We start from the raw sequence: 27,641 nt of genomic DNA on the forward strand, positions 1-27,641 counted from the left end.
CATACTATTGAGCGAGGAACTACACGTGATTTAGTTATATACAGGATTTACTTACTCGGAATTCTTTATCTAAAGCAGACAATTTTGTCCCTTTATCCTTTATCTTTAACACAGTTAGCTTCATTCTCAGATCTGCTGTCGGTATTTCCATGTTTCCAAAAACAGTTGCCTCTAATACTGCAGTGTAGGTAAATTCATATTGGTCCTATATATGAACGATGGAGAGGAAACGGGTATATATGCATCTAATATTGACACAAACAATTCAACGATAACCATAACGAAAATTCGTAAAGTATAAATAGGCTATTGGTATTTCTATTGTGTACTACCTTTGTTCAATTAATGTAAACGAGACTGTATAATTATTATTTTGTCCTATAAAACACCTTCTTTGATAAACAAGTTACTTCAGTCAATAAATAGACTGTTATTATACAATGAACATTAAGTTAAAAAGAGTTTTTTTTTCCTTGGGTACAATTTTACGTACAAGTGTCTGCACAAAATTCATCCGGTCTTGCCTGGCTTGATATACGAAATTGAAAATGTCGATTTTTCCTTCTGCCTCAGCCATCTCTAACATGGAATCGATTGTAATGAATGTCCCAGTACGCCCAACACCAGCACTAGATAAAGATGTGAGACCAGCATGCATTAGAATTATATTTAGCGAATATAGAATTATAAAATTAATTGTAAGATTGAGCGGAAGTAATTTGTGTCCTCCATCACAACATTCGCAGGGGGCAACAAACTAAATGCCTTCCATAAAGATGCAAATGTCACTGTTAAAATCGCAATTTTAACGCTACTAAGTAAACGTGTCTTTTTCTAGAACTTAATCATGTAATATAATCTGTATAGAAACCATGCTGATGAACATGCTTTAAAGGCCATGTATACGCCTTGTCACTATTTATGTATCTATTGTATTATATTGAATGTGCAAATTCTTTACGTTGAATTTGGTAAATTCAACAATGATAACTCGTGTTTCCAGTATATCATATTTATCGATGTGGTCTTTCACTTCCACTAGTCATATGTGTACTTAATGTCACCTAACAATATATTTTTTTACATGCTTTGATTCCAAAATTAACATAGACAATTATGAATAAAATGTCAGTATTTTAGTTAATACTCACCTGCAGTGAACTACTAATGGACCAGCATTAGATGGATTGTAGGCTCTGATACGCCGAAGAAATGACAACACAGCAGACGGATATTGTGGAACACCCATGTCAGGCCACACGGTGAAATGAAATTGCTTTATTTCACGAACTTTCGTTTGGTCCACCTAACGAAGCACACAGGAAAATAATTATATATTTTAGTCATATACAGGAGACGGATACATGCTTAGAAATAAGTCTCCTTTCCTTTGCCAAGTCTGTATTTTGTTAAAGAATGCTAGAGACAGAAATACAGAAAGATTATGTTTGCTGTAAAAATCAATGCGTTGATTAATGACATAAAAAGTAAATACACAATTAGATACCACAACTAATAATACAAATCTAGTGTGCCATTTCATCGACTAATTTTGACGTGTACCTAGAGGTTTGGCGATCACGATACACCAAATGTATCATTACTACTAATGATAGACGTGATGATATATAATTAATCTCTCTCATATGAATCAGTGTCGCCGTGCTATAGAGTAAACCAATTTGACTCAGTCATATATAATTCATAGCTTACCTTTTTCACATGCAGAGTTCGGATCATGGAATCTACAAACACTTCTTCACGGACATTCTTTACTGATATATCTCCATACAGTTGTTCACCTTCAGTTTGGTCTGGCCAGTACTTAACACATTTCTCCTGGAAGTAAAAAGGATTTCTTTTCTAATAACATAACCCGAACTTCATTGACCAGCGCACCCTCCTCCACAAACTCTCCATCATTTAAAAATATATATCTGATAGTTGGGTTTGGCTTTAGACATGTAACGAACTACATTTAGCTTAAAATAAATGTAGATAGTTTATACGATTAACATTCGATATAATAATATTTCATTTCTACCTCACCTTGTTATGTTCCCTTAAATTTGTAGCCATCAGTATGCAAGCACTCTTCTCCTGCCATACCATTCTCCATAAATCAGCCACTGTCGATGTCTTCGGACCTACATTTCAACAATACGAAAAAGCGCACACTGTTAAACCTGCTTTTAAATTTAATACATTTATTATTGAATTTATTTATTTATTTATTTATTTATTTATTTATTTATTTGTTTGTTAGTTTTTTTCACTTTGACAATGTCAGGCTGTCCATCACAGGTAACGAAAACGTATAAGCGTGGACCACAAAAATGTACATAGATATAAAAGATAACCGGCAGCAAGTAGCAATACGAGATTAATGAAAACACCTAAAATAATAATAAAGACCAAACTCAGTATAATGACAAACTGACACTTGGGTATATAACAGTGATTGTTATGATAAAACGTGTTCATGAGCAGCTCATAGTGATGGTTTGGAATTAGAGTATTTAATTTCTTCAAATGCTTGTTTTAATAACAAGTGAAATATCAAATGACGAGGAGTTCTCAATAGAATAAATTCTGTTAAAAGTAGAATATCTAAAATTCTCAATTTTAAAAAAGCAACTTACATTGCTCATCAGCCGAAATACGATGCAATATCATACATGAATAACGATAATTATAATAATAATAATGATGTAATGTCATTTGTATAAAAAAAATCATCGGAAATTGGTTTACTACGTGTATTCATAAAGAGGGGTCAAAAGATTTGAAAGAAGAAAACAATCAATAAAACGTAGCTCAGAAAATGCTAGCTGAATAAGTAATAGTTGTTTAATATATTTATCTCAACATACGTGCGACTTCAATTTGTTTGGCTTCCTTCTATTCAAGAGTTCACTTTATAATCCAATCCTTAAATATGACATCACTACAGGAATATGATAGAAATACATGCATAATGTAGGTTCTCTATAGAATCAAGAATGTTGTTCTTTAATTACATGATAGATACTTACCCTGAGTAGCTATGTAAGCCTTCTTTTTCTTGTAGCCCTGTAAAATGTGTAAACAATGTAAACATTATAGAAAGTATATGACGCACAGTGATAAAACTACATCATGTATATTATTGAAAATATTTGGCCATATACTTAAATGTCATTGCCAATTAGAGGTCCATATCAAACATGACCCCAGATAACATAATGTACACCAGATTTAAACTGAATGCCCCCCGTAAGGGAATCACTAATTATGCAAGTAACTCAGTAAAGTAAAAAACACAATGGTAACAGGCTTTGTTTTTGGACAAGCGTGCTTTCTTAGGTTAATGTATGTAAGAGTGTATGATACTGCTTAATTACTGAATATCGTTCATTATTCAAAATACTCATTAAAGGTAGGTGCGTATAAGTATAGCTGATATATTATCATATTATACGACATTTGAAGCTTGTATTTTTAAGATACAACCTAGTTATCCCCAAAATCATTAAATATGCAAATTTTTCATTAAAACTGTTAGTTATATCAAAAATGTTATAGGAAATATACGCTTTGTTATGGTCAACATATGTACTAAATTGTATTGAAATAAAAGTATGCAGTCTTAAGATATAGCCTAATTACCGAAAACCATTATTTATGCAAATTATTCATTAATACTGCAAGGTACATCAACTAACTTTATAGGACATACACAATGTGTTATGGTTAATGTTTGTACTGAGATATATTGAAATTGAAGTATGCGCAGTCGTAAGATATAGCCTAATTACCAAGAATCATTAATTATGCAAATTATTCATTAACACTGAAAGGTACATCAACAAGCTTTACAGGACATATGCGATTGTTAAGGTTAATGTGTGTACTGAATTATATTGAAATTGAAGTATGTATTCTTAAGATATAGCCTAATTACCGAAAATCATTTATTATGCAAATTATTCATTGACACTGTAATGTACATCAACAAACTTGATGGGACAAATGTATGTTGTTATGTTTAACGAATATGCTAATTTATGCAGTCTTAAGATATTGCATGATTAGTTGATTTCATTAATATGCAAATTTCTCTAATTAAACATTAACAGATCTGGCTCAAAACCTACTCAGGTCTAGCCATTACACAAAAGATTATATATTCCAAATTTCATTACAATTGAGCCAGCCGATTTTTAGTGAATGATGACACAGTCAGGCAGACAGACAGACAGACAGACAGACAGACAGACACATAGACGGACATTCCCCTTTTAATACCTCCCGTACCCTTACGGGAGGTAAAAATGGTATAAATTTATGGATTCATATGTTACTATTAAGATTAAGAGATAATGAGGATAGCCTACATTGATATACGATGCATTAATGTAGTCAGACGTCAGTTCTTCACTCTCATCATCCAGTATAACCCTTGAGTGATCATCTACAAATAGAGATGCACACATTCTAAAGTATATTTGGATAGTAACATACATCTTATAGCTAAACGTGTCTTCTACCAATCCTCGAATGTAATATTAGTTGTTCAATATGCAATTATGAAATATCAAAAAGGCAATTTAAGTATAGTTTAAGCACATACTGCTATCGTATTAAGATCACTTTGCAGATTATTACATCTCTAGAGCATAATCCGTACCAAACTTTTATCAACTCTTTGTCAAATTAAGAATTTGTTTACATATTTGGTATTATTAGATTAGGACGAGACAAATTTAGAAATATGATACACTATGAGTCATTATGATAATTCGTTACATTTCCAAACCTGCCTTGTGTCAGAAGTGCATTTTACCAGTTATATTGAGACCCTATATATACAAACGAACACAACTTAAAGGTGATTCAAAATGCTCACATTCACTATCGCTAATTTGCTAGACGACATTTTTGTGAAATGCATTTTGGTTTTAAAACTTTTAAAAAGCGTCTGCAAACACCTTAAAATTACTTTTTTTTCAGTCAGTTCCCATCTGATTTACTTCAAGAGTTTTCGGGTATTTCCGTTCCCACCTAGACCACGGGATTTTATGACGTCATAAGGAGTAATGGTTAGCACTAAGCCTATGATGAGCGTAGTCACTAGGTGAATAAAACTCAACAGCATTGTGAAAAAATACATTGTAATGGTTGTAATAGACACCAGTAAACAAAAACTACAGTCTACATGTCTTATTAACCAACATTTACCGATATTTACTCACAATTTCTCACTAATTGTCAGTGTCTGTAAGTATAATAAATGCTAAAATATTATCTCCCCATATTATGGCAAAATAAATCAAAACGATTAGACTAGATATACATAAACACTTGTAATGTCGGTCGCGTGTTTTAATTTATGTATCGGGTTTTTTATTTAATTGCCGAGGAGAAGCATTACAATATCTTCGACATGTGTGGCGTCGACAGCATATTTTAGCCCACTGTACTCGACTATCCTGCGCTCACTCTAATCCACTTTTCCACCAACTAAAAATTCTTGGCATAAATAAACTGTGTAAATTTTTAACTTGTACATTCGTCTTTGACCTAAAACATAATCGTTACTCCCATGACACCACTAAATTTTTCCAACCGCTTCTGCATGATTATCCCACCCGTCAAGTCCTTGCAGGAAATGTTTGTATTCCAAAACATAATCTCACACTCACACAGAACCAAATTACATTTGCTGCTGCAAAGCACTGGAACTCACTTCCCTCCTCAATCAAACAGATAACATCAAGACAAGTATTTAAAAAGGCGTTAAAACAAAACCTCCTCAATTCTATGGCTGATTGATCGATTTAGTTTTTCTTCCTTTGTATTTTGTCAAATTTCATTTTTGTTCAATAAGTATTCCAGTTTTTGTTTTTGTTTGTTTGTTTGTTTGTTTGTTTGTTTGTTTTTTTTGTTTTGTTTTTTTTTAATTCTTCCCTATTCCTAGATTATTGATTTCTTTGTTGGTTTGTTTTCCTATCAAATTGTATTTTTTGGAGTTACTTCTTTATGCATGAGGTATTAGAGTATGCACCTATTTTGTTCTACATGTATACCATTTTTGCAACTCTACATATCTTCATTGTATAAACAGATTTATTTCATATAATTTGTTTGGGTCATGAAGGAAGATTAGTTCTGCTGAACTATATTTCATGGTCCCCACCAATTATACTTAGTTAGATTTATGAAATGTACATACTTATTATTATGGTGAAAATAAATTATTATTATTATTATTACTATCCTCGTTGATGTCGCCTTTTGAACGGCGCAATTAACAACAAAGTAAACATATTTATCTCGAATAAATATACTAGCTATTAGATTACCCATTTTTTTAGCAATAAAATTGTAAAGAATTAAGAAAATTTCGTGAGTTTCGTGTTGTCATTTACATGACTTTAGCAACTCGTCTGGAAGAAAACTTGTATGGTTTCCCTTGTTCCGATATCACATAATACAACGAGCCTATTTAATATTTATTAGAAGAATTTTGGAACGACTCATGGTATTCGAAGTATACAGTTTAGGAAACCAACAAATCAAATATCGCGATGTGTTCATGATATTAAATATGATTGGACAATATTGACGTCGGCAATCAAGGTCGTGACCCCAGCACATGGTTATAAAAGAAAGCCTGCAACTCGATACTAAGCCACGTCCGGTCCAATATCTCAGGGTTTGTTTTGAAGTTAGAGACGTTATTTGTGTACGACTTGAAGAATTTTACAATATATCTAATTGATAAATATCAACACGTAGATAAATTCAACCCGACACAAATGTGCTCTCCTGATTCCATACGTACATACACTGCTTCAGCTTTGATCGGTGGAACTATCCTAGTATAAGCTTACTGCCGCGGCCGCGGTGACTGCACAAAACTTGACAACACTACCCACCTACCGATATATAATAATCACCTGTATACAGTGATAAAAACAAGCAATAATTCGAGTCCCCAACAAGTCGATGAGTCCTACTTCTTTTCAGTCCGATCCGAATGCGAGTTTGTGAGGTTTTACATGGGTCTCAGACTCGGACTAGAGTTTTGCGCCCTAGACAGCCCTGGCCGAAAATAATAGATGTAAACTTGTGTTCACAAGTCAAACATGTGACAACACAAGACCACAACGAAAACTGTGAAACATTTACAGGTTACTCTAGATCTCATTTTATATATGGACAACAAAATTAGGTCGGTCACAGTTCCATTTACACGATGCAATGACTCGGAGCTTGCTTCCATATGCTCGGAGCAAATCGAATCAATTAGTGTATTATGGGACCAACGATTACAAATATATTGTGGCACATGTCCCGATACGCCTTCTTGAAGTTTCCCATTAGTATTAATAGCTAGTATATTTATTCGAGATGAAATGTCTACTCTGTTGTTAAATGCGCCATTCAAAAGGCGACGCGAATACGATTGGGCTAAATATATGCCGTCCTCAGCCCAGGATGCCATTAACGCGTCATGACGGTATCATAATGCTTCTTGTTGGCAAATAATAAAAAATCAGATAAATAAAAGTCAATAAATGTGAAACACGCGACATTACCAGTGTTTATGTAAATCTAGTCTAGCCGTCTTGATTTTTTTGCCATGGAGAGATAATATTTTAGCATACCCACAGACACTGACAATTAGTGAGAAATTGTGAGTAAATATCAGTAAATGTTGGTTAATAAGACATGTAGACTGTAGTTTTTGTTTACTGGTGTATATTAAAACCACCAACAATGTATTTTTTTTCACAATGCTGTTGAGTTTTATTCACCTGTTGACTACGCTCGTCATAGGCTTAGTGCTAACCATTACTCCTTATGACGTCATAAAATCCCGCGGGCTAGGTGGGACCGGAAATACCCGAAATTTATCGAAGTAAATCCGAAGGGAACTGACTGAAAAAAGGCCATTTTAAGGTGTTTGCAAACGCTTTTTAAAAGTTTTAAAACCAGAATGCGTTTCACAAATATGTCGTCTAGCAAATTAGGGATAGTGAATGTGAGCATCTTGAATCACCTTTAAAATCTGACCAGTATATGGAAAGTTAACTTACACGCCATTATATTCCTGAAACGGTTCTTTGGTTTATTTACATCTGTCAACGCAAATGTATATGGCGCAATGTCATCTGACGGCAGCAACTTTCATTTTGGAAAATATAAATAAAATACGAAACATGAACAAAGTAATATATAATGTTAGTAATTTTGAAATTACCAGCTTCCTGTTGAATCGCTTTGAACTAAACAAATATATGCATTTCTAAGAACTACATGTACCAGGAAACAAGGCTTGGTTATAATTACCAAATAAAAAAAACAACAACATCAACAATACCAAAACCAACAATGGCATTGTTTCTCTCATGAAAACGATTGCTCTTAAAGAGGGTGACGTAAAAGCGGTCTCCTGTCACTCACATGCGTCCTACATACTGTGTTGTTTCTATGGAAATAATCAACTTTACTTTGATGTCAAGTTAAAGATCAAGATCAAGTATGATGTCATTGTTAAAAAGGTAAGGTATGTTGAAAGAAGGGCCCAATGTCTTTTGGCGCATTGACCATTTAAGACAAATGATTAATTTTCACCGAAATATGATTCTTATTTAAGTAAAAGTTATTAATGCATAACAATAATGTACGTGTATATTAAGCCTGTTTTGCATTAACACAAGGTGTAATGGAAAATGCTCATTACTAAATACCACAGAGTAATGTAATGTGCAGAAAATTGTACAATTGCGGTGATTCATCCTTAAGGGCAACGTCCACCTGGCAAAATGTCAATATGTTAAGAGTTTTGGAATTGACAATATAGGAGTAGATACTAAGAGGTAGGTTTGTGTCTATTTGGCTTTGTAGTTTCGAAGCAAAATGTTATTTTTTTCATAGTATATTTGACTGCCGTTTGGTCATTAAACCCGGAGATCAGTGTCAGCTGTATATATATATATATATATATATATATATATATATATATATATATATATATATATATATATATATATATTACAAGCGAAGCTTAAGGTGGGTGTAATATCCACAAGATAAAGGGGAGGGGTTTAACACTTACTGGAACCATTATTTACCTCATATTCTGCTTTAAATCCGTCAGTATCACTCGCTTTCTTTCTTTTTATGTAGGATACTAGATCTTGTATCTTGATTGATTTTATACACAGTCTCTGTACATGTGCTGCAACATCTGCAGTATTATCCATAACTGTAGTATTTGGTTTTGGTGGTAGTACTGGTTTAGGCTTAAGTGTTGGTTTTACCGGCTGCAGTACTTCTACCTCTTCATGCATTGCAACCTCCTGTTCAACTGTTCTTACATTCACATAGGGATTCTCGACAGGAACAATTGGCATGCAATCTGTAAAACACAGTTAACTGCTTTTGGGTGGAGGTGGAGGTGGGGGTTGGGGTATTCTTGGTTATATGAGCAGTGTCGTATATCCCATTTATTTAAACAATGCGAGAAAAACATAAGGGGTATTGTGTCTCCTTTCCAGAATGAAATGTATTTTATCCAATCATTAACAAGATCGAAATGAATAGAATATAGCAATTACCTTGTGTGTCTTGTGTTACAGTAGTAGATTCGTCATTCTCTGTTCTTTTTTTCGATCTGAAAACATCACTCAATGACTTACCAGTTCTAAAAAGAGTACACAAATTGTCAAGGATTTTTTGACCTAGTACAAAAACTTAAGTTTGAACTATTATGATATCAATAAGTTACATTTCCCCCATACTACACAATATGTTACATATATAGCCTAAATTATACAGACAGTGCTAAAATGAATTAAGTCTGTAAGATCTAAAGATACACCCAATCAATTACTCAGCGATGAAGCCTCTCAATCAATAAAGCAATGGGCCATTCATTTATTGATATATACAATTACAACATCTCACTCGTAAATTCACTATATATGCACCATACTCGTTAGCTCGCTCGCTCACTCGTTCCCTCACTCACTCACTCACGCACTCACTCACTCACTCACTCACTCACTCGCACACACACACACACACACACATTCATCCATCAAAACAAACACGCACGCACGCACTCACTCACTCACTCACTTACTCACTCACTCACTCACTCACTTGTACACTTTTCACTTGCTGACGAACTTAAACGTTGAATGTCATAGTTGTGAAACCTATGCTAAGTTACTCTTAGAAAATGAACACAATGTCATTATATTTCAACATTACTGTCGTATTCAATACACGATTGGCATATTATTTCCAGTTAAGAAGTTAAAACAAGGAAGTTTTTGAATATCAAAGTGAAATATAAATTATATTACCGTCTTAAGTAGAGAAACCCAAGTAATACCAACAACAGGATGAAGACGACCAATCCACCTACAACCCCAGATACCATCATTGCAACAGGTGGACTTGTAGGAGGACTTAATATAGCTGAAAAATGGGGGTAAAGAGAATTGTAAGTGTGAAATATAGCTTTTTAATATCAGTTAAAAACAACATTTGAATAACGTTACAAATTGTAGTGTTGTCAAGAGCAGTCATTAATGGCTGTCAGTCCATAACTTCACGGTATGAGACTATTAGTTCTCGAACTGTTACAATTATCAAGACAAAATTATCATGCCTTTGGATGTAATTTATGGTTTGTTTGTTTTTGTGCTAACGCCACATCAATCGAATTTAAGATTATAGGTACGCCACACAAACAAAATCGAAAATATATAACTGCTAATTCAAATGTTATAAATCCAAAATTGTGTTGCATAAAGGTACTTCCTCTTGCATAGCAAGGTAATTTAGAACTTCAGCAGTACAATTACTCAGTACACAGAAAAGTACAGCAGAACATTACCATACAATATTCACTTACGTTTTGTCCCGGCAGTTGCTGCACCACTTCTGGCGCTGATACAACAACTGTTTCCAGCTGTAACCTAATAGATAAACACTATTCAGATGTCAATATTGACATGCTTATCTTATTTTGTAGTATATATATTCATTTGAAAATGACCCAAAATAATAAATAATTTAGCGAACGTGATGAAGATCAAGATCCAGAATGCGTGAAAAGATATGACTGTGATCATACCTGTACTGTGTAATTAGTTCCCGGATTCAGGCCATCGATCACATCTGACACATATTTACTATCATCACTCTCGATACCGAAATCAACACTGTATGTCCGTTGTTTACCAGTAGCTTTGTCCTTGAGAGTTTCCCAATAAAATAACACGTATGTCGTTATAATACCATTTGGACACTGTGGGGGATACCATGTTGCTTGTACTTCCGTGGCTGATAAACCAATTGTTTCAAGGTTTAATGGCTGAGAAGGAACTGTAATATAAAATACATGGTACATTAATGATTCCGTTATTGAATTTCACACGTATATCACCAGTACACAATTTTATTTATTTGGGCATAAACCAACTATATAACATACATCAACCAATGACAAATGCTATGTCGCTGCAATTCCAGGCATACTTCTTCTTCCTAGTAGTTCAATAAACAACGCATAACATTATATTCATATATTAGTGTGTAAATGACCAACCGTATTGATATATCAGGATTACAAACTCACTCGCTTCACTGGTTGTTTCTGTAGCCACAATGGTTGTTCCTATAACACTGCTAATAAATGCTGTGACTCTAACAGAATATTCAGTGTTGGCATAGAGGCCGTTAACATTGTGTTCATAGGTGTCGGGGTTGAAAACATGAGAGGTAAACTTCTTCGTCGGGCCACAATCGTACTCTGATATCTGTTCGTATACCACTTCATATCCTTCCAATGGACAATCCGGATGAATGTTTTCAGGATGAGACCATGTTGATCGAATAATAGAGGATGACACATTAACTGTAAGGTCTTTCACCTTTGGAGCTGTTGGTAACAATGAAGACAATTTATGAGGAATTAAAAAAGAGCACTTTAGCTCGATTGAGTGCTAATGTTCTATTAATAAATATGTTTGGTGATGTTTTTTTCATCTTGTTATAAGAATACAGTATGGGATTTAAATGGCATTATGTAGGTCAGAAACTGGACAAGCGTTGATCCCCACCTGGTAAAAGCAACGTGATATAACCCATGACGTGTTGCAAGTGTGACGTACTTGGGGTATTTGTACGAATGCTTGCAGTGTACGAATGGTACTATGCAACGAGTGACTGCGCCTTTATTTGCATATCATTCCATACAGGTATGCAATAATATTTTCGGTCTTGCACTGCATTTGAAAAACCACTAGTGTATGTGCATGCCGATTCGAATAATCACTGATATATGTGTGATAATTCATACTACCCTATTTTTCTCTTTAATATTGTTTTATTGACTGTCATATTAGTATTTCCCCATATGCCATTTCATTAACAATAAAGAATATTACGGTATGGACAGCATGTTTGTGATTAGGGCATCTGTTAATCCATGTCAAGAGGCACACGATTGATATACTTACGTGTAGGTAATGTTCTGTTAATTACTAGGTTACTATAAGGACCGCCTCCTGCTTCATTATTCATGGTAACAGTTACTTCATAACTTGTACAAGGATCGAGTTTTGTGATTATCTCACTCGTGACTTCAGAGTCCGTCGTTATAGTTTCATACTCTGCATTACTTCCATTCAACCTGTGGTGAACCGTGTATGACGTCACATCTACACATTGTAGTCTGTGGGGTTCAAGATCAACCTCGTTTATCTGAAAACAAGATAGCACATAACACGTCAGGTATACCGTAAAACAGGTTTTGTGATTTAGTAAGAAAAATAAAATGTTCACAAATTAGGCATAATATGGACCATATATATATAATATTATATATATATATATATATATATATATATATATATATATATATATATATATATATATATATATATATATATATATATATATATATATACAACACAAACCTCCCGTGACGTGGCATATGTGCATGGTACAGTGGTTACATTTAACATTTAATAATAGACTCCTTAATGTATAGAATGTCAAAGCAAGGTGTTTCAACTAAAATCCGATGTGGTAAAAGTGGCTAGATGCCTTTATTTACCTCTATTTTCATCGGTTTGTGTCGTTTGTTTTGTGAAGGTGGCGATCATCCACAATAAAACAAACGACACAAAGCAATGGAAATAGAGGTAAATAATGGCATATAGCCACTTTCAAAACATCATATTTTAATCAGATTTGTATACACCTAAAGCGCTTGGTTTTTACCATGTGACTTCTAAGTAATATTCCAGTAGCATCAATCAACTTACAAAAATAGTAGATTAACAAAACAAATACTAACCTCCCACATAACTTGTATCTGCGATGATGTTTGCGGAGTGATTTCAGTGATTATTGGTGAACCTAAAGGGTCTGTGAATTAATTAATAATCAATTAATGATCAGGCATACACACAGGCGTCATTGAAAGCTAGCTGCATACATAACACCCATTAATGTTTTCGTCTTTTACATGAAATCTTGCTTTGCAGGAAATACCATGAAATACCACTTGTAAGGAAAGCTTGCCGTTGCCTGTGCAAATATATATTATCACAGTACCATTTCTACATTTGAAAAGTTGAGTTCAATGATATATTTACAGGAATCACCTCTGTTGAGCAACGTTTTGATAATACTTACAGTCACACGATGTTCTTGCAGTTACATTTGGACTTAAAGCACCATCACCACCTACACCAGGTCTGTAGGTCTTTACAGCAAACATGTAGTCCGTGTGGGGTGATAAAGCATCGACTACTAAAGATGTTTGACTTGGAAGGACAACTTGAGGATACGCAGTATAGTTCTCATTGGTCTTTCTGTACCATACTTCATACTTTTCTATCTGACCATCACCAATATCAATACCACCTCTCCAGGAATTCCAATTGACAGACATTTGTGTTTTTCCAATGCCAGTTATCCATGGCGCAGTCGTCAATTTCGGTTGTACTGAGGATATAAATTTGATGAACGTGTCATTTCATATTCTGTTGTTAATGATATTTTATGTTTAATTTGAGGCTTAGAAGTATGTTGCTGTACGGCCTAATAGAAAATATTTTTTGGTTCCGATTACGCTCAATTTTAGCATATGCGGGGTAGGTAGATTGTTTATCTGTTTTTATTATATATATATATTTTCTGAGTGAGTGTCTAGTTCAGGTTTTCCATTGTTTTCCAAATGGCCGCGCTCTTATTTATTTCTTCCTATCGGATGTACAGTCATTGCAGATTGGAAGAACAGTTTTATATTGTCTTTTTACGTTGACGTCAGTATCCGCATCCAGTGTTTCTCGTGAGACTTAAACATATTTTTGCCATTTTATTTTTTTCTAGAATACGTAAACAAATGTTTATGTTCGGCGGTGAAAAACTAGGTGGGGTCGGGAAACGGGAACCAAACAAATTATTTTTTAGGCTTAAACATGTTTATGAGTACTAATATATGTGCTTGGAATTTCCGTCATTGACACAAATCTCAGCTACTGTCTCTTGAAGTAAGTATGTAAGACGTGTTTTAAAACAACTTACCAAATGCAGTGGCTGTAATTACTTCTTCCCTTCGTGTATCTCCGCTATACGTGGCAACACATGTAACATTTTCTCCATTAGTAATAATCACGCCATTAAATGTGTGTATGTAAAGATAGTTAGGATGTAGTCCTTCACTAGTTGATGTAGGACCATATGTATGTGATTTGGTTACTATAGTGACAGTTGTCATTACATTATAAGCAACTGAACATATAAAAGTGGTAGCTTGATCGGAATTGGCTTTCTTTACAATGTTTTGGGAAAAAAAGGAAAACGAGGGGAGACCATCTGAAACAAAGTAATAAATGAATATATTTACATTAGGGATTGAAGAGTTCCGTAAGTGGAAATAACAAAGGATCTTTCAGACTAGTTAAAACGTTTGTCAAACTTGAAAAGTCGTACGAGTCCCAAAATCGACGACAACTACTTCATTCCACTGCTGTCACCGCATTGATAATTCATTGTGACGGAAATATGGAGGATTCCCACTAGTAAAATCACACTCAATTTCTCTGAAGGCACCGAATTTATTATTATTATTATTATTATTATTATTATTATTATTATTATTATTAATTCTGTGTGACCAATTACCTATAATTTCTTTTCCATCGCAACAAATAATCACTGAATGGTTGTCAAAAGCGATTCAACCGAAGTGCAGAGTTATGGAAGTGCTGGGATGTGACAACAGCGGTTACGGTGGGGTGCCAAAGTCGTAAATATAATGCAACGTCAGATAATAATAATAATTATGGTATAATGTCACCCTTCTCCACACCATTTTTAAAATGTGTCTCCGACCATGCCAGTTTGTAAAATGTGCCATCCCACCCATCTATTCCCCGGGCATCTCCACTTATCACTGAAAGCTCCCACATGCAAGCACCAATTGTAATGCAACAATCGCATTACAAGATCCCTACAATTTGTTATGCTTACATTATGCTCTTCACCGAGATGTATATCTATACTTTTCTTAATGCGAAAGATCTACATAAAAAATAGTATCCTTCTTCAACTTCAGTAATGCGTTACCTGTTTGGCAATTTTGTCCGATAAATCCATCTACACACATCGACGAGCAAGAACCGGAAGTCCTGTCACACGGTTGTTGACAATTACAACTTAAACAATCACCACTCTGAATAAATTTGTTGTACTCACAACCTTGATAAATGACAATAACATAGCTGTAAGTGAAAGAAAACAATAGACGAGCCCAGCAAATATGCAGCTAATATGGGACGAAATTCCTAGCCGTTCGTTTGTGCGTCATAATAACTCATTTCTTTGACATCCAAATCCGATTTCAACCAAACCTGGTACAAAGGTAACATATTTGGGAAATGTGTATGTTAATTGTTAATTGTGTAGGAGATATGCAATTTTACAAAATAATAATGGTAGGCACATATATACTGACAAATTTATCTTTACTGGATATAGGTGGTTGATTCATCCAGTTTCGTTTTTGCATTCAAAACGCTGGTGACAGTGTCACCAAGGGAAAAACATGATGACAGAAATGACTTAAATCGCAACATTTCGATGAACCAATTTGTTAGTAGAGGCATGGTAAGAGATCTAGAGTACCGATAGCAAATTCTGGCGATGATCCCGAATCCAATATACGTCAATTTTCCCGCAGTGTTTTCGTGTTGCATCATCACAATCTCACTGGTGAGGTAACAACGAAGTTTATTTATAATTTCTATATAGTTGAAACCTTTTGCTCTTTTTGGCCAAAGTTTCTGAGTTTCTGGCCATAGTTTCTGAGATTGGGAAATCCAAAGCAGAATGCGTTCCAAGTTTAATTAATCAGAAGGAATGTTTGGAAGAAAAGATGGCCATCAATACGAGTGGGCAGTTGTAACGCAACGCATATTTTGAGCTCGACAACGACCATGTCTTTGTTTTTTAATTTTTAATTTTAAAAATAAGGTTTACATGTGTGGATGGCCTTTTTTTATACATTTATCAATCATACTTTTGTTAGATAATTGTTTTGGTAGAGGTTGTGAGCTATGGCAGAATGTGTACTATTTCAATTAACTGAGTCATTTAAATATATCACTGATTTTCACATAATGTGACGTCTGTTATCTTGTTTTTTATGAAGCAGCTATTTTTTGAACAGGACTTACATCATTTATTACAAGGAAATGTGTTATACGTAGGTCAACTTCTTTTATTTACTACCGTTTTTGTTTTATAAATATCTTATTTCAATTCAATGCAGATGATAAAACTTGAAGATATGCAATATATTCCTCCCTCCATCAATTTCTGCTTCATTGAAGACAACTGCACAGACAAGCCAAATATAACCTGCAACTGCTTCGCAAATGCACTTGCTGTACAGTTTTAAGTTAAAAGAACAGTAACTGCCATAATTAATAGACTGAGTGACAGGTTTGAAAAATAACAAAAAATGCTTCGTCGCACCACTTTAGACAAAATGTTCTGACAGAAACAACATGCTCTGTTTTAAAAAACGATGATGACTTTTTGCAAATTACATGTCACAATTACAAACTAAGTAAAATATGTGTGCTTTGTCATGGTGCAACATATGTGCCAAATCATACGAAATTGAAGTTTGCATTCTTCAGCTATAGCCTACTAGTCGAAATAATTAATTATGCGAAAAACCAAAAGCTACATCAATAAGCTTACTATACGTATTGTTTTGGTTGATGTATTGTGCACCAAAACATATCACTTTTAAGCTTGCAATCTAAGATTTGGCCTTTTAATCAAAAGTCATTACATATGCAAATAGTTTGTGGGCGACATATGGTGACGCCTTTTTTCTTTTCAGATTTGAATTAATGTATTGCTACATATTCTATACACCTCCGAAGTTCCGTTTGGAATATACTGAAACTAGAGGACCTCATTAATTAATCGTACCATACGTCAAATTGTTTATTTTTTATTGGTAACTTTTGTCAAATACACTTTAAAGAGGAACAGACACAAGGATGTATTTACCTGAGCTGCATAGATATATCCTTAGGCACGCCAACAAACTTGTTAAATAAAGCAATTTTACAGCTCTGAGTGTGACCTCTCCGAGTATACATCTGACTTAAAGTACAGAGGTTTGAGCAGCAGCGTAATATTAAGAAGATTTTAATGCCATGGTATAATTTGTCATTTGTAGTGCGTTATTTAAGTGCCTTGCGTATTGGGAATCTTTTAAAGTTCGTATTTCCATTTTAAGGCATACACCATGTGTATATTTTTATATTGTATTTTCATCTATATTTCAATATATGTTTATATGTTTAATGTATTGAACCACGTCACCGTAATTTCTCTCACGTGAGCTATTATTTTGTGTATCTTGTATTTATTTTCATATGTATGTAGGTCTTTTATCTTTATATGCGCCTCACTTTGATAATGCTTCATTTGCCTTATGTTTGCACACATTTACCTTCACAAGTGCATGATTTGCCTTATGTTAGTCTTTTATATTTACACTCGCGTCACGGCATGCATCATGTGTGTAATTCATTTTCACGCGTGTGTCACTTATTTTGGTGATGCCCCATTTACCATGATTATGCATGTGTCATTTATTTTTATACTTGTGTCATTTTTACCTCCAGTACGGGGAGGTATTGAAATGGCGATGTGTGTCTATGTGCATAATCTCGGAAGGATAGCAGAAATATACACCCGAGTTCATCTCGAGTAACTTCTGCTATCCTACCGTGATACGGCCGTGATATCATCCCAAGGTATAGACAAGGTATGATATATTTACCTATATATGTACATAGATCCAAGTTGCAATAATTGTACCGCTTAATTTGATTGTGAGGCTTCCTTCTTGTTTTTGTGCTTGTTTAAGTTCCGATGTTTAACCAAGGGCTTGAGGCAACAATTCTGGTGTCTATAACAATATTGAATAACGCCGTGAATATAGACAACATCAACAAGTTCCGTCAAGTTCTTGTTTATCATTATATTCAGTATCTTGAATCGATAATTAATATCTAAGTAAACTCGATCGAATCGCGCTGGAATACAAATAAAATAAACGGGACACTGCCAGCTGTGGAGTGTACCGATTGAATAGCGCCCCCCAACGGTCGTATAATTTACTTCTCTGTCTTGTCGCGCGATCGCGAGATCAAATGATTCGAATCTTGGAATTTGAAAATTCAACCTCCACGAGCTCAGCATTTGCTCAGTTTGCTCAATTTGCTAATTTCCGTCGTAAGCTTGAAACCACATCGCCCTCGTTCACGGACACCCTAGGCCCCTCTGTATTACAAGTTTGAGCAAGGCCAAGCAGCGGAGCGCGTCAGCTGTCGCAAGCGCACTAAGCGTCGAGTTTGCACCATGTCTATCCGTATACTTTCTTTTTTCTTTATTCTTTTTTGGAGTCTTCCATATTTATATAAACTTTTTTTCTGCGATTATTATAAAAATGTTTCATTTTTTTAAAGACCAGAAAGTGTACAAGTACATACATATAATACTTTTAATTAATCCATTTATGGCCTTATACCCAAAATAACAAATATGTGTAGACGTATACGTATAATGAGTTTATCAAAATATACTATAAATAAAGAAGTAAGTATGTAAGTGTGACTAATAGCTAAGTTGGGCCTTTATCACATAAATACGTGCATATCTTCTACTGTGTAACGTCAAACAGGGGTGATTTCAGAGCATATCACCCCTGTTCTACCGAACTATTTTCTCTCCGTACTGTTCGAATGTTCGTGCCAATCCTACGCTACGTACGATCAAGTTTATCGTAATTAATAATTACGTGCTTTCAAAACGTAAGGGGCAACATCAAAAGTTCAATATAATATATCTAACTTAATTGCTTAAGTTAGGTCCCAGACCCCCCCACCCCCCCCCATCTAACTTAACTGACCTAAAATTGAAAATCGTTTCAGACTCATACTGTATACTTCCACATTCAAACAACGTACCAATATAATATACTGAATTATAAATAAAATAGAAAACCATTTTAACTCAGAAAAATACTTTTATTGAAGACCAACAGAACACAACAACACTGAATTTACACGTCAAGTCACATTGATTACTAATACTGGTATGTCTGGTTTCACTTTCTTTTTTGAAATGGGAGACATTTCGTGACTGGGTGTAAGCTTAGGCTCATCAGCAACACTTTAATCGGATGATTTTTGTTTAACTGAAAAATACAGGGCCGGTCGGGAAAGTGTAGGAATCGCCTTTGTTAACTAGTTCGACTAAATTGATTGTACAGATAGATTTGATTCATAAAACTTGACAAGGTGTTTTGCAAACAGCAGGATACCACTTCCCATTAAAGGCCATTCCAAAGATTAGATCGGATGAAGTAACCATTTTCACTGGAGTAAAGAACTATTATATGTAGTAACATTGCAATTCAAACTGTAAAACATTTAACTGTCTCTGCAAAACATAGTTTCAACTAGAAATTGTATTTACCAGCTCTCACGCTTTTTAGCCTTCAAGTTGTTTCTGTCGAGTCGTATATATTCGCACGTTTCCGTTGATTTTGACTGTGACATCGCACCACGACAGTGACACGTTGACGCGGCGGCCACGGCTTTCACATGCATGTTCCAACTATCATCTACAAACATCTATAAATCTGTTTGAAATTGCTAAACTATTGCTGAATAATTATTTCAGGCGATCGAACTTTTGATTTTCACGAAGGATTGAATCAACATCAGTCGAACGATCAACTTGTTGCGAGTGTAGAAATAAACATTCGCAAAACCACGCTATCTACGACAATTTAGTCCAAGTTGAGAGGTCACATCAAACATGACATCTCATCGGTAATTTCCGGATTTACATTCGTATTAGTTTCACGTTATAACTAACTTAGAACCTTCGCGTAGGTGGATTTCGGCAACGTCCTCTCCACATAGTCTATTGAAATATATTATCGTGAAGGTCCTTTAAAATTTACCACTCCGATTGCACGATCGTCTCTGATCACGTACCCACTGTGACTTCGTTAACTTTCAAACATATTTTTTAACGTATTTCAAAATACACCGGCCCGGGATTTGCCCTGTTGTTCTTTGATATTTAACTCCCAAATCTTGTTCGCTATAGTTTCAGAAAGTCGTTCGAAGGGCATTTATAAATTGTGTGAGGAGAACATATATGGACCAGAAAATTGTACGAACCCTTCGTGTCTCGACGACGCCAACTGATGAAATGTGCGTACGCACACTTTGGATACCCACCTCGTTCCCAAACACCTATTTTGCAGCAAATTTGAAAGCTGAACCGCGTACCGCTGATAAATCGGATCGACTGTACGCAGTTTTTTAGGTAAAAGCAGCCTTGAAATCGTACTAAATTTGCCAAGTATGGCGTTAAATCGTTTTTGACGGTTGAGAAATCATTTTGGCCAAAACCCCCCCACCCCCAAACTAAAGCAATTAAGTTTTTTTGTAAACATCGATCTTTTGACGTCGCCCCTAAATGTATCCAAGTTGGATGGCATGAGTTTGATACGTAGAGGTACTTTTATTTTTATTTGATACATTTTATTCTTTTTAAAAATCACGTAGATTATCGATGTAGCACACTAGCAGCCGGCAAGCTTACTTCCGATTTTCCGTCGAGCTCAGATCTCCGAACTTACACAACCCGGGAAAATATGATTAAAATGACGACACAAAAGTCGTATGCAGACAAATTCTACTTACGTTTTAAACTAAATTCGATATTACATGTACATCGCAAGGTTATAACCGATAATTTTGGTTGAGAAACCACAGAACACTACTATGACTGCGACCGATACCGTGTAAGCTTGACCTCGCGACAGGTCACGCGATACGGTAATTTGCATAGCTGTTGGACGACAATTTTTTTATACGCGATGAAGAATATAGATAAAATGATACAGTATTCGTAAAATACGAATAAAAATTTTTAGAAAAATACGGGGAAATACTTAGTTATGTGATAAATATATAATTCCATGAAATCAATGTTAGTTTTACGTCATAATGCTCCTCGTATGATTACGCGGACTACAAATTCTCGCCTACCGGCTCGAATTTGTATTAGTCCGCGGAATCATACTCGGAGCATTATGACGTAAAACTAACATTGATTTCATGGGATTATATATAATTATTACCTGTATGAAATCGTTATCATTTTCGAGTTTCACCAGAATTGTTGCCCCGTGCCCCTGGTTTAACTGAAAGCAAACGCTACAATTCCTATTGCGCAAACTCAAATAGACGAGAGAGATCTCACGCTGAAGGCGTTGGCGACTGCATGCTTTGCTACTTTTGCCGATTTTGACGGGATTGGTGTACCTCTGAACATTCCTTAGGCTTTGTGGGCTCCGTGTATGTAATATAATTAAATGTTGGCGTTACGAACGTCCGATTTTTTTGGCACGGAAAGCGTAATGTACAGCAGAAAACTTTGCGATCCTACAATACATGTAATTCCACACCACATGTTTTTAATTTGCTGTCTTTTTACGATATAACAAAGCTGGCCAACATGTCATGGAGAATTGTCTTCTTTAGACTACATCCAGCATTGGGTCCCCAGTGCAGTGTCAAATTACAAGCTTATTCAATAATATTATCTCTAATATTACTAATCCACTTCTGTACGGAAAATATCCGACCACAGCGAAGTCGGGTGCATCATTTTTGGCTTGTGAGTATCCACATACTCAACCAATGGAATTGCTCAGTTTGATTCTTATTCTCGTTTCCGTTTCTCTGATTGGCTGTTCTAAAATGTGTATGCATAACAGGTGTGCAGTGTCAAACATATTACTAGTATTTGGCTGAACCATTCTACCAAAAAACTCTGATATCAACCTTTGCAACTGATGTCAAAAGATTTGTAGGTTGCCGCATTATGCTTTAGGGACGTTTTCCTTGATGAAGCGTGATTTTCTCATTCGATGTGTATATCAGATATCGCAAGTCTATCGAGGTGTTGTCTATGACACCAACCTCCAACTCCCTCTTCGGTTGATGTCTTGGACAACACCTCGATCGTGCGATATCTCACAAAAACCTATATCTACTAAGTGTGCTTCTTTACGGACAGCTTACCAGTAGCTTGGAAACAGTTTGGTATACCATTAGCTGTAGATTCATCATAACAACAACCACTTGTAACACAATCATCAATATCAAGTTCTCCACAACTTACACGATTTCCAGGTGTTATGTCACATTCATCTTGTCAGGGAAAAATCAGAAAGTGAATTAATGAACATGCTATTAGGAGATTATGTAGGTTGGATTAAATATTAGTGTACTTTAATTTTATATCATTTTATATTATATATGTATGACAATTTAAGACTTCTCATATAGTGAAGTCAACAACAATGTTCATTGTCGTTAACTGATAAAAAGAGGTGTGAAATTTGCTACCGCGCGGTTGTTGAAATATCAAAAAGTTTACTTTTACGAAAGGAGCAAGACTTTTAGTGTATTTACGCGCAGTGGGTGCTATGTAGTTTACAAGGCAGATATATTATAGAAACAAATAGAAACAACTACAGATAAAAGTATACTTTTTCTACTTACATGGTAAAAAACAGTATCGATTTCGATACTTAGAATCAACTTCGTGAAACCAACAACAACCCCTGGCTAGACAGTCATTTCTCCACAGTCTGTTACCACAGGAAGATGAATTAACCTTCTGTATGGAGCATCTCTCTATGAAGTAATAGAACGTTAGAATATGAAGTTTATATACATATGAAAATTAAATCAATCAATCAATTAATCAATCAATCAATAAATCAATCTATCAATCAATCAATAAAACAGCCAGTCAGTCAGTCAGTCAATCAATCAATGAACCAATAATGAATTATACATATTACCACATAAATACTTGCAAATAGAAATAAACAATGCATTTTCGAAACTAACTGGCAAATGCATGACTTTACTTTATGTACTTCCTTTGGCATGAGTCTGATGTGCACAGATTCTGCAATTTGTGTAGCAGCTAACGGCTCACTTTCTTCGAGCTCGCCTTTGTAAGTATCAAATCATTTTACGTAACGAATGTAAATAACAAAAAAATACCCAAGTCGTCATATTTAGACAAGTTTTACTTGCATTTTAAAACTAAATTTGCTATTAAATCACAGGGCCATGTTTGATAATATTTACTGAGAAACCACTATACACTCTTCGATCATGCCTGATGCTTGACCTCGCGAAAGGTGATGAAGGAAAGCCACGCGGTTACGTACTTTATGTAGCCACTGAACGTCATTTTTCATACATGATGGATTAAAATTGGAGAGAAAATATGTTTTAAATATATTGAAATCTACACAACAACACAACACAATGGTATGGGGGAAGTCACCTTTATTTGTAGTCGACAATAAACAATTATCCTGTACATAAAAATAAAAAAAGACGAAAATATGATCATTATAGTAATAAAGATTTGTAATATACAATGTGACACCATATATCATAACATGTCATATTCAAAATCACAGCCTCGTACATGGATTTAAACTCCAATAACGCCCGTGGCTGTTTTGTACACTTAAAATTAAATCAAACCTATGTAAGAAAACAAAAACAAAAACAAAAACAAAAATATATGAGGGAGTTTACTAGTTCATGTCATAATGAACTAGTTCTCTACTCCTAGAGCCATAGCTTTAGCTACTCTACTTTTGGCTTCTTGATTGATAACTACACAGCGTTCGAAGGCATTGATTTTCAGTCACCCGGTGTTTTATCAATAATGCAGGGATACATGAACTTAAGGTAAAGGTGTCAAGGTTGCACCCCCTCCACGGAGGGAGAGTTCTGAATATTTAGTTGCGTCGATCCACTTAACGGGAGTACAACCTTGAATGGTTCTACAAAACTTGCATGAGTTAAAGATGTCAGTTCCAGAGTCTGGTAGAGATGTTGACATGTTTGTGGTCACATATGAAAACAGTGGGTCTGTTGACTCGGTACACACGTTTTTTTTTTCAGGCCAGTCATATTTTGGGAGTTTTCTGAATATATTTTGATTTCTTGTCGTATCAAATCCTTTAGATATCCCTGGACGTAGGTATGCTTTGTTGTCTATGCTCTGTATGATCCAAAGATGGGCTGTGTTTTCAGACTTTGATGAAAAAAATGCTTCTTTTTCATTTTGAAAAGTGCACGCATGCTGATAATGTTCATTTTCATTGTCTATGTCCTCTGCCTTTAATTATTTGGCGGATTCTTACAGCAGAAAAGTCCATGGCCAGTGTATTGTTATGGCTATAATGATGTTACTCTTTTTGGTGGGATCTATTATACACAGTGGAATAAGACAATGATTACTTTCTTGTCGTTGTGTTACAAATTGTTTGGTTATGTAGTTTGAGTTTCATTGTTGTAATATGAGCAATGTGACCAATTAGTCGTTCTACATCATATGTACATGTGTTTATGGTGTCTTGCAGGAAGTTATTCAGAACCTTCAAATTGTGTCTCAAATTGCAGGGTTGTGATAGTGTAACCACGAGGTCTGAAAAACGGGCACGCTGGAGTAACTCACTCCTAGCGTCATTCTTTCCTCACAAAGAATCAGGCTGGCAGACTGTGTTCTCGGTCTACCTACACATCCGTATCGACGTTCAATCTCAACTTCCTTGGGGGAATTGTCGAAATCACCCCACGTCACTGTAGCCATGTATATGTGTATGGCCTTGTATACGTACGTGGCAGAGTAGACGTGCTTGCAGATGTGGTGATATGGTGCACGCATTTCGACCAACACCATCCTGCAAAAACAATGTAACCCACCTACGTCGTGTGCACCAGAAAAACGCTGACGCACCAATAACAAATGAATTACATACTCAGCCATTTAATATGAACATTCGTTCGAATATTTACTCCTTTTACATCTCTTTGACGATAGAAGTGGCTAGTAAGATCTCAAAAAGTGCCGAAATGGGAACGTTTTCAGTTCTGACTATAATTTCAAAGGTCCAACTTTACAAACACCGCCATATGTGATCGCAAAGTCCAATAGGTCATCCGGTGTATGTAAATCGCTAACCTTTTGATGTACTTCAAGATAACTTATGTTTGTCATTTGATATGATGTATTACAGCACAAACAACATTGTGTACAGCTGGTCGCCATTCCTATGGCTTGTTCGTTCGGACAAATTTCTTTTGTGTACTCAGATGATATGTTAATTTATGTAGCTCACCCTTCCCTTATTTGACTGTATCCATAGAAGTAAAATCTAGATGATTCTCTATACCCAATGAATTCCTCCACCACTTGCCGAGGCAACCGACGCTCTCTACATCAAGTCTGAAGCTTTTGTCCAGTCAGCTGATGGTGGTGGTGGTGGTGGTGGTGGTGGTGGTGGTGGTGAAACTGAAACATTTGACATCTCGGCCGGTGTCCTAAAGGGTGGCACACTTGCTCCATATCTATTCGTAATTGTGCTGGATTATGCAATGAGGAGTGGCTTGGTAAAGATGACACAGCATTAGGTTTTACAACCACACCCGCTCGGAGTAGAAGATATCCTGCAAAGGTCTTAACTGATACTGACTTTGCTGATGACAGTGTATTACTCTCCAATGCATCCTGCCAAGCCCAAGAGCTCCTGCTCAGAGTCGAATTGGAATGAAACTCTTTTTTGGCCTTAATATCAACACTTCAAAAAAAAGTTTGTCGCATTCACCTTACGTAACACAATATCAAAACCACATCTGGACAGAAACTTGAACATGAGGAACACTTCTTATACCTAGATACTTGCATTGTTAATAGTGAAAAAGATATTACAACAAGGATGGTAAAAATATGGACAGCCTGCAATAGGTTAAAATAGATATGGAATTCAACATTGCCTGTACATCTAAAACGAAGATTTTTTCAGAGTAGTAGTTTAATCAGTCTTAATTTATGGTGCAAAGACATGGAAAATTACCAATAGTATGCAAGAACGATACTGTCAAGTAATTTAGCTGTTACCTCATTGGTCAACCAAATTAATCTAATTTTGGGCACATCTCTTGTCATGGCATGTAGAAAAATAATTCCCAGTCGCCCTTTTGAACTTCAATTATTTTGACCCCCCCCCCCGTTCAACACCCATTGTTTTCATGGTCCCCCCAATTTCTACCCAGTTGCCCCCCTCACCCCCTAATAATAAATCTAATACTAGCCAAAGAATAGATGCCAACATTATCAGTTTAGGAAAATAACCGATGCAAAACAGGCAGATTCACATCTTAAATAATATTTGCAAGAGGCGATCATTCGAACAATCTGTATTAATGTCCTTGTATGTTGTTTTCTAATATTTTCCTAAAGTAAAGTAAAGATATTGCAATTGCAAGAACATATTAAAGTACCCTTACTTGGGAAACTGCATTTCGGTATGCCACTGCTAACACTTGAGTCGAAGCAACAATGCGATTCCCCACATCTAGTTTGTGCACTAGCAGCTGGATCGCAAGTCAGTCGGTTGCTAGAGTCTTCTACAATGTCACAAGTCTCACCTATAAATGTCGCATGGGAGAGATATAACGTTTAAAGTTCACTATATCATATAAGTGGGCAAGAATGAAAACAATAGTTAAAGTGAATCCAAATTACGTAAATGGAGTTGGCACAATCATGAGCACTGTGCGTGTGGAGAAGTCGTGTGTTGTTAAGCTATCGAAAGTAACTTTAAAGGGTCGTTAGTTTTGATTGCACTTAAGCTAATTGTAGAAGTAAAACTAACACCGTACACAAGTATTGTATGGTTGGCATGCCGAAATATACGGAAAAGGATGATATTCTTGTCAACTGCGATTATTGAGAAATGTGTAAATGTATAAATAATTGACGAACATCTATTTATAAAAATACTTATTATGTAGCTTGAGATCTGTCTGTCTCTCTGTCTGTATTTCAGTTTGACGGGCGGACTGACTGGCTGACTGTCCGTTCGTCCATTTGTATGTCCGGTCGTCTACCTGTGTGCCTGCCTGCAT

At 35.4% G+C, this 27,641-nt stretch overlaps 2 protein-coding genes across 3 annotated transcripts in view; both read right to left on the reverse strand.

The window, feature by feature from the left end:
* Window positions 1-12,633, reverse strand: part of LOC144436340 (receptor-type tyrosine-protein phosphatase epsilon-like) — a 21,732-nt gene extending 9,099 nt beyond the window's left edge. For both annotated transcript variants that reach the window (XM_078125114.1, XM_078125113.1), the window contains exons 1-15: window positions 12,525-12,633; window positions 11,642-11,944; window positions 11,138-11,388; window positions 10,916-10,979; window positions 10,362-10,476; window positions 9,609-9,694; window positions 9,123-9,409; window positions 8,085-8,172; window positions 4,377-4,453; window positions 3,036-3,072; window positions 2,050-2,147; window positions 1,714-1,839; window positions 1,152-1,306; window positions 494-629; window positions 56-205 (exon numbers count right to left, since the gene is read on the reverse strand). In XM_078125114.1, the coding sequence (XP_077981240.1) occupies window positions 56-205; window positions 494-629; window positions 1,152-1,306; window positions 1,714-1,839; window positions 2,050-2,147; window positions 3,036-3,072; window positions 4,377-4,453; window positions 8,085-8,172; window positions 9,123-9,409; window positions 9,609-9,694; window positions 10,362-10,476; window positions 10,916-10,979; window positions 11,138-11,388; window positions 11,642-11,944; window positions 12,525-12,588 (2,037 nt within the window). In that variant the 5' untranslated portion in view covers window positions 12,589-12,633. The remainder of the gene's footprint in view (window positions 1-55; window positions 206-493; window positions 630-1,151; window positions 1,307-1,713; window positions 1,840-2,049; window positions 2,148-3,035; window positions 3,073-4,376; window positions 4,454-8,084; window positions 8,173-9,122; window positions 9,410-9,608; window positions 9,695-10,361; window positions 10,477-10,915; window positions 10,980-11,137; window positions 11,389-11,641; window positions 11,945-12,524) is intronic.
* On the reverse strand, window positions 12,597-27,641 carry LOC144436786 (uncharacterized). The gene is made up of 10 exons (XM_078125647.1): window positions 27,581-27,641; window positions 27,021-27,161; window positions 23,199-23,333; window positions 22,716-22,844; window positions 15,646-15,777; window positions 14,602-14,892; window positions 13,708-14,019; window positions 13,367-13,437; window positions 12,642-12,768; window positions 12,597-12,607 (listed from the first exon to the last, which is right to left on the reverse strand). The coding sequence occupies exons 1-10, from the start codon at window positions 27,639-27,641 to the stop codon at window positions 12,597-12,599; spliced, it is 1,410 nt and encodes a 469-aa protein (XP_077981773.1).

Source organism: Glandiceps talaboti, chromosome 6, assembly GCF_964340395.1.
Source record: "Glandiceps talaboti chromosome 6, keGlaTala1.1, whole genome shotgun sequence".
NCBI lineage: Eukaryota > Metazoa > Hemichordata > Enteropneusta > Spengelidae > Glandiceps > Glandiceps talaboti.